General features: G+C 43.0%; 1 protein-coding gene across 2 annotated transcripts in view; it reads left to right on the top strand.

Moving 5' to 3' along the window:
* Positions 1–7,149, top strand: part of rusc1 (RUN and SH3 domain containing 1) — a 13,644-nt gene extending 6,495 nt beyond the window's left edge. Inside the window, exons 3-12 of one of the 2 annotated variants that reach the window (XM_020607217.1) lie at positions 799–1,686; positions 2,688–2,810; positions 2,890–2,966; positions 3,473–3,647; positions 3,961–4,066; positions 4,148–4,194; positions 4,272–4,753; positions 4,841–5,085; positions 5,306–5,473; positions 6,239–7,149. In XM_020607217.1, coding sequence (XP_020462873.1) covers positions 799–1,686; positions 2,688–2,810; positions 2,890–2,966; positions 3,473–3,647; positions 3,961–4,066; positions 4,148–4,194; positions 4,272–4,753; positions 4,841–5,085; positions 5,306–5,473; positions 6,239–6,404 — 2,477 coding nt within the window. In that variant the 3' untranslated portion in view covers positions 6,405–7,149. The remainder of the gene's footprint in view (positions 1–798; positions 1,687–2,687; positions 2,811–2,889; positions 2,967–3,472; positions 3,648–3,960; positions 4,067–4,147; positions 4,195–4,271; positions 4,754–4,840; positions 5,086–5,305; positions 5,474–6,238) is intronic. The other variant, XM_020607218.1, reaches the window with a different exon arrangement.
* The last annotated feature ends 1,026 nt before the right edge of the window (positions 7,150–8,175 follow it).

The raw sequence follows: 8,175 nt of genomic DNA on the forward strand, positions 1-8,175 counted from the left end.
CAGGAATGGACAGAGCTCTGCTGTCTTTTGACTGACTCAGCGTTACACTATATGTTGTACTGGTGGAGACGGGAGGGGTGGTGGGGAAGATGTTAGAAGGATGTTAGGTGGAAAACAAGAGAGAGAAGATGATCCAGAGGTGATGATGGTATGCACTGCCTAAAGATTGAGTCACTGTGGTGGTATAACTCTCAATACAAGTATGAAATGAAAGTAAAACCAAAGGCCATAAAAAAAACGAATCTATATTGTTTTGTTTGATGAATTGTGGCATTTTATTCATGGTGAATGAGCGGCTGATTGACAGGCTGAGTACTGATGTGCAGCTGTAAGACCGCTCAGCAGTTATTCTTTTACATCACTGTATCATTTCCTGTTGTGTCAGACCCTCCTAAATGTAGGACTTTGCTTCATAAATCAACTCCATTGACTCTCGTGCACTTTCAATTTGTAACTGTCAATCAACCGTTTTACTTGATTAAATACTGCATTCGTGCATGATGTAACATGATGATGTTTTGTGCTAGACTACACTCAAAATGTGCATTTTTCTCTTGACAGACACTAACATTTTCTGCATCTCTCTCTCCTTCCCATTTCTTTGCCATTTTTATTTTACTTTACTCTTCCTTATTTTTCTCACCTTTCCATCACATTCTGTTGTTTCCATTGTTTGTCCATGGCTCTGCTTCACTCCTTCATATCACTCTGCTTGTGCACATGCCCTCTCCATCTGGACTCCTGCCTGGACCTCACAATTTTTGGCCTTAATTTTTTTTTACCCTTTCCTATATGCAGTTTCCTCACCCCCACTTTCCCTCGCCCAGTCCTCCCAACCCTACTTCCTCCACACTGCCCTCCCTTGCTATCGGCCAGGCTACTGTTACTCCCAGCCTTTTGCAGATCCCAGGCCCCACAGCCATGTAGGCAGGGAGTCCACAGACAAACACTGCGACACACAGTGGGCCCCTGCTGCTGGCTCAGCTTGTATCCACAGAGATGATTCCACCACTTATATAAACTCTGAGTTTACCTATGAATCCCTGGCTGATTTTGATGTAGACTGTCCTCATGATTATGGGAATGCCTTTAATCAAAACACACACTCGGCGTACCAGTGTAAAAGCAATTCTAAGACCAGTGTGTCTGACTCTGTTTGTAATTTTGACTCTCTCTACTGCAGTGACTCAGAGAAGAAGAATGACACACACACTAAGTCAGACACAACTGTGAGTGGCGCAGCTGAGGCTCCAGGTTGCACCACCCCATATAAGAACATTGATGTCATGATGACATATTCCAACAGTATCAATGCTATTGATTCACTGTATTCAGAAAAGCGCACACACTCAAACACAGACAACAACAGTAACAAGGCCAGGACATCCAAAGCGCTTCCTCCTCTCCCCACCTATTACCTGTACCACCCTAAGAACTGCCCTCTGCACAGGGGTGCCCCTCCCCGCCTCTCACCTATTGGAGCCCTCTCCCCTCCCCAGCGCTCAGGAGCACCCCCTCCAGGTGCATCAAGCTCCTGCCTCAGCTCCCCGCTTTTCCCCCGCTCGCATACCTTGCCTGCCCTCGCTGCTCCGTTCTACTATCCAAACCTCTACACTCCTATTCTGCCCAGTGCGCCCCCCCTACCCCCAAAACTCCACCAGGCTCCTCTGCAGTCACGTGTGGCGAGTAAGATTTCTCTCTCTTCTCTCTCCCTTTATCTTACACCTTCTGTCCTTATCAGACATCTTGCTCGCATGAATGTGTGCCTCTCTTACTGTCATTGTTCTCCGCTCTGGACATGGTTACCCTCATGCTTTTGTCACTTTTTCAACCCTGGGGATTTGCAGATTTGAAAGAACTGGGTAACTGTAGCTGTTTTATGTATAAGAAACCAGCTCCCTGCATGTTATCTGATACGTGTTATCTATGCTGTCCTTTCATATCTGGAAAGGGCCTTCAGAAGTATGTCTACAGTCACTCTCATCACTCTCTTTCTTTGGCCTCTGTCTTTGTGTCAGTTTTGTCTGGTCTGTCTCCATGTTGCTTTTGTTTTGCACGATGTGTTGAAAAAGAGGTGCATTTCATGCAAAGTACAACCTTTGTAAATGGTTGATTATACTGTAATATAAATCATTTTAAGTTATGCCTTTTTATCTTTGTGTGTGAAATTAGGCATTTTAAAAGTAACATAAATCTATAGCATCCTGTTTATTATATGAATGTTTGCATTTATGGTTTATATATACATCCATTTATATAAACATCAGACCGTACACAACACCTGCCCTTTGCACATGTGTGTTATTTTTATCTGACCTGTTTCCACTCTAGTTCTGCAGGTTCTCCTATGTATGCTTGTGTTTATATTAAGTGTGCGTGAGTGTTGTATCAAAATTAATGCATGGGCTCCTGTTTACCCCTGATGCAACAAGAAGTTGTCTTCACAGATCCAGATGTTGAACACTTACCACAGTAAACCAGTGTGTAAACCAGGATGTGCTCACACGCTGTTGTCAGTAGTACCATCTGCTTCTATCTGATGCTTCTCCATTGCTTAAATGTTTTTCTAATAACACAGATATTTTACTTATGGTATTTCTGTCTGTGGTGATTCATCTGCTGCTGATGAATATGTGTTTTTTTTATACTTCTATATGAAGTAATTTCCCTTTTTCTGTCACTGTCAGCTGTTCGCAGTGTCTCATTCGCTGGCTCAATACAGAGGGCAGAGACGTCTTGGATGGATGAAGATGTGCAGCGTCCAATGAGAGGTTTCAGCTTGTCCTCTCTGTGTCTGCAGGAAAAAAAAGGTGCGTATCTCTGTATGTGTGTAGGCAAGACCCAGTTATAGCATTCTGTGTAACTGCAGGCCATTGTTTTTCTTTGCAGCTCTAGTTGGTGCGGTCAGTGTGGCAGTGGAAGCCATCTTGGCCCAGTTCAGTTCTTCTCGCACAGTAGTTCAGAAGGTCAGTCACAGCTGGATTTGGCTGCTTTTATCATATGAAGAAGTTTTTTTTGTCTCAGTGTATGTCACTCTTAATTACATATTATCAGTCACCATCTATCCCTCTTCAGGATAAGCAGTATAGATAATGGCTAGATGGATCTATCTAGTAAAAGGTCATAATATGTTAAAGCCATTGTTAAAATGATTTCCCTCCCTTTCTTTTTGTTCTGACACAAAATATTTTGTTCTGTTTCTCCTCAGACTCTTTCAGTTAACAAGGTGCTAGAATATCTTTAGTCAACCCAGTCTCATAGTCATAATAATTTCTTTGTAGATTAACTTCATATTCCCCTCCCAAATCATCTGTCATCACATTGTATTTCTCTCAACCCCTGTTTCCTTCCCTTCCTGCCTTGAGTCATCCTTTCTGATCTCATCCTCTGTTTCTCCTTGTCAATACACATCTTTTTCCACACCCTATCCCATTTTACCCCATCACACTTTCATCTCCCATGCTCCTCTCAGGCCTTATCAGGAGACAGCACTGTAAATCCATCTCTGGGACGTCTGGTGCTGCAGTGCCTCTGCCCCGCCCTGCACAGCTTGCTGACTGATGGATTGAAACCTCACCAGAGTGACCTGATTGCAGGCAGGAGGCCAAACTCTGCCTGGGGTCTGGTCCAGGCGTCAACCCGACCAGGTAGCATACCAAGGATCATAGCAAATTTAAGTTTTTAGATTTGGGTATTAAGAATCGACTGTTTATTTTATTTCCTGCTCGATAACAATACACCCTGGACTTTGTCTGTCTACGTTTTGCTACACATCAGTCAGTAGTTGTTGATTTTAGTGTCTAAAATGCTGAATAAAGTGTACAACAGGATGCAGGTATTGATTAGCCTATGAGCGCCAAGCTTCACTTCAGTATTTCACTCAGTTCCTCTGTTGATCCCTTCCTCTCTCTCTTTCTTTACATGAATTTTCTCCTCATCCTCTCCACCCCATTTTTCAAGGTCCTAAAACTCAACTCTTGTTCAACTTACAAGTTCAGGTTGGGGAGCTGCCTCAGCTCAGACAGAGCAAACACAGGTTCAATGCATTCCTTCTTGGCCTACTGAAGTGAGTATTTTCCTTTAGTCTCCACTGGTAGCACAGCAAATGCACAAATCAGAAGCTACAAATATCTTTTTTCCTTTCTAGTATCAAGTTTCTTGATTTCTGGCTTTCTCACCTTCAGTCTTGCAGTGGTAAGTGTCCTTCATTTCCATGTCATGTGATTGTTTTGATCATATATACAAGTATCTATGATCTCTCTTCTTCTCAGATGTGTTGGAGACATACTACCATCCCACCTCTTTTATGCGTCTGTCGCTGACCGTCTGCCAGCCTCTCTTTGAGGAGCTGCTCCTCGTCTTGCAGCCTCTCAGCCTGCTGACCTTCAACCTTGACTTGCTCTTCCAGCACCACCATTTAGAGCCAGACAGTCACAGCCCAGAGATCACCAGTCCACACTGTCAGGTTGCAGAGTCTCAGCCATCAACAAAATGGTCCCAGTCTAAAATCACAGGCAGCAGAAATATTGAAAGCCTCACAGAAGTAGACTTTGGAAGCCCAGAGTATCAGGCAGCTACAGAAAAATCTTCACCACTGGCTCATGCAAAGAATGAAGGGGAGTCGACACATAGCAGTGCTGCACCAACTCTCAGTCAGACAAGTCCACAGCTGTTGTGGGTGCAGGAGAGGGAAATTGGGAAGTTACCTCCACCTAATGTTGAGGAGGACAGCCTTGCTCAGCAGGCAGGACAGGTAGCCACATCTGTGTGACTGTTCAGTGTTTTGAATCTTTTATCACTGAGTGATCCTGCAGCACTGACATTTTTTTATTAATCACAGGTGATCCAGCAAGGGTGGGGGGCTGTGATTCGCTGGGGAGGCAGACTGAGCCAGAACTTGGCTGAGCTGAGCCTGTCTGCAGGGAAAAAGGAAGAGATGAAGCCAGACCTGCCAGATCTCCAGACCCAGGCAGGAAGTGACTACACTGCAGTCAGCAGGGGTGCTCAGGTTCCCTGGGGTCTGGGCCGACTGTTTGGAGTCTCTAAAAGCCCCAATAGCCCAACAGGCAACATACCACCAACCAGGTTAGCCAACTAGCTTAGCACATGTACCGATTAGGATATCTTTAGCTGAGGAGGAAGTACTTGTAATCAGTGGAATAAGCTACTGTAATGTTTGGAAACTCACTGTCATTGTATTGTTATGGTGCATGAATGGTACTGTCTGATTCCTGTCTGCCTCACCCTCTTCCCGTCCGTTGCACATCCTCCATTCCTTTCGCCCTATTTCTGGCTGTTTCTGCAGGCGTCCCTCTCAATGGTTGGCTCCTGGTGTCACAGCTCTGACCCGAATGGTGAGCAGCAGCTCCATGCCGATGATGAGGAGGGCCCCGGAGCCTCAGGGAGAAAGCGAGCCAGAGTCAGAGGAAGAAGTCAATATACCAGCGATGAAAGACAAACCCAGACCACTCAGGTACAGCAGACATAAAGCTATAGTTATGGTAATAAGGAATGGTGGATTTTTGCATTGTTATTGACTGAGACTCGCTGAGATTGGATGAGAAGTGATAGATCAGGCTGTGTCTATCCTTTAATCCATCAAATTTACATCAGAGGCGATTTCTCATCCTGTTTTGATCATGTTGGAAGTATGGCACTGTTTGGAACTTTCTACAGTGTACCTCACTATACCACTGTTTAACTCAAAGACTGTGTTAGTGTTAAATTCTTTTAAAGCCAAAGTTGACATCTCATACAACTTTAGATTGTTTTTGATAAAGTCAGATGGTGGTGGTACAATTTAATGCCAGAATGTAGGGTTCCCATTATGACATTGATATAATTCATATTTAAATACAAATTACTAATTACTCAAAATTATTCTGTCCAAATGCAATTACCTTTTCAGGCTATGCTAATTTTGACTCTAATTTTAATTAAATGTGCAAGAATGTCACATTTGGGGTTTAAATACCCAAACATTTATCATCACCAGTGTACACTTACTTTCCTCAGGTTGCATGTTTTGTGTCCATTTTAAAATGAGTTATTTCCCCCTTCAAGAGCACCAGTGCATGTAGGAGCACCAGAAAGGCTATAATTGGTGACTCACTAGACTGCCTGTGAGCGATCCTGCATTATGACTCATACAAGAGTCAGCAACATCGTAAGTTTTTGTTTGCGGTTGGTGTACATGTAGATCATTTTAGCTGAGAGGGTCTTTACTGTGTGCCCTCAGGTCAGTACGAACGCTGTGTGACCACACCGGAACAGGTTCGGAGCTCAGCTTCTGCAGGGGCGAGGAGCTTGTGGTGTTAGCAGGAGTTGATCAAGACTGGATTCGCTGTCGTCAGGGAGACAAAGAGGGACTGGTACCTATTGGCTACACATCCCTCATTATGTGACATTGGCACCATAACTGCTTCACCCAGTCAAAAAAAAAAAAATCTAAAATATATATTTTAGGTGAGTATTGAGAGGTTAGGATGAGGCTCTGCTAGTCCGAAAGGGATATTTCACTTTAGTTTGGTTAGAGTTTGAGTTGAGTGCATAACACCATCTGTTCTGCTTTATGTGCAACAGGAGCAGTCGGCAGCCACTCTCCCTTTCTGAACATATGGGAGTTTTTTTCCCATCACAATCCATCCAGTTTGGTAGCATTCAACTAAATGGATTTTAGCAGCGAGAATGCAGCAGATGGTGTGCAATAATGACTCAAGTCAAATTTAGACCATTTCACACTGGAAGACCTTTGATCATTTAGTGAAGTATCCCTTTAAATGTCCTTTTCTCGATTTCCACCTTCCTTGCCTTCAGTTGCTGATCTGAAAACCATCACAGGGGAAATTCTGTGCAATCAACCATTTGCAGATTCAGGTGCTTTCAGATCAGCGGCTGCCTGTTGTGAGGAGGCGACAGTCGAAAGCCTGGCTGTAGCTGCATTAATATCTCTGTTTGTCAGCCGAATAGACTCGTGGCTCGCAGGTTGAGCGGAGAAAGCATGTTATAGTACTGGGCCGTAGCTCCCATTGCATACTGCGTAGTAATGTAGTGAATTGTAGCTGTGTAGATCTGTGTTCTATTGATCTTTCACCCCTATTGACCTCTCACCTTTATCGCCTGGTTCGTGTGTGTTGGACGTGTTTCTGCAACTATAGGCAGAAAGGTCTCCGTCTTGAGTTAACGAATACCTGACCTCTCCATTTGCAGTGGTGGGGTCATCAGCATCGGTTGCCCTCACCTCAACTACTTTAGTTCCTAAATGAATGTAAAAAAAATATATATAAATATATATAGGTATATAAATTGAGATCAATATTAACAGGATAAATAGAAAGATGAATAAGAGAAAGTAGGGAGTGAAAAACAAGCAGCAGTTTAATACTGTGGCCACATATAGGAAGTGGATGAGTAATAATGAATGGATTAATTCTTTACCTTTGTATTTGCAACTGTCCACACACATTAAGTGGTTGTCATACTTGCAAAAAGAAAGGTGCACTGTATGTGTTTAAAATCCAATATCTTCCCTCTTGTGTGCTTTATGTATTTGCCATTGTCTTGACATCCTACTCATCAAATGATTAGATATAGTCTCATTCATAGCTTTAAACACTATATGCATTGCAATGTGCCATGAATGATTCGAATGAATGCCAGAAAATATCTATGTTCCACACAGTTTGAGAGGATAATATCAGACAACAGCAACCTGTAGCTAATCTCACTCGCTCGTCCAAAACCTTGCGGGGCCAACGTGGGTCAGAGTAAACACCTCACAAAGCTACGATCAGCTCTTGTTCAACACTGTCTGAACTTAAAAGTAATGCAGGGAGAAAATCCATGATGTATGTAATTCATAACTGCTGCTGTAAAGTCTGTGGGTTTAGTGGATGGTCTTCACCTTGGACCTCAGCATTTGTATTTAACTTACCCCTTCCTGCCATGTTTGTTTATCATTATCATTGACATTAATGATAGTACTAGTGGTGGAAATGGTATGTTAATCATATGAAGTATGTTGCTTTGTATCATACAGTATATTTATTAGTTATTCTCCCAATTCTGTATTGACTATGCATATGGTTAAATGTTTGTTTGTGTTACAAAGTCATGATAATACAAAGTACATCTAAGAGCCTGGTTTTCACTGGTCAGCAAAGGCTGAAAATAAAA

This window comes from Monopterus albus, unplaced genomic scaffold, assembly GCF_001952655.1.
Source record: "Monopterus albus unplaced genomic scaffold, M_albus_1.0 scaffold84.1, whole genome shotgun sequence".
NCBI lineage: Eukaryota > Metazoa > Chordata > Actinopteri > Synbranchiformes > Synbranchidae > Monopterus > Monopterus albus.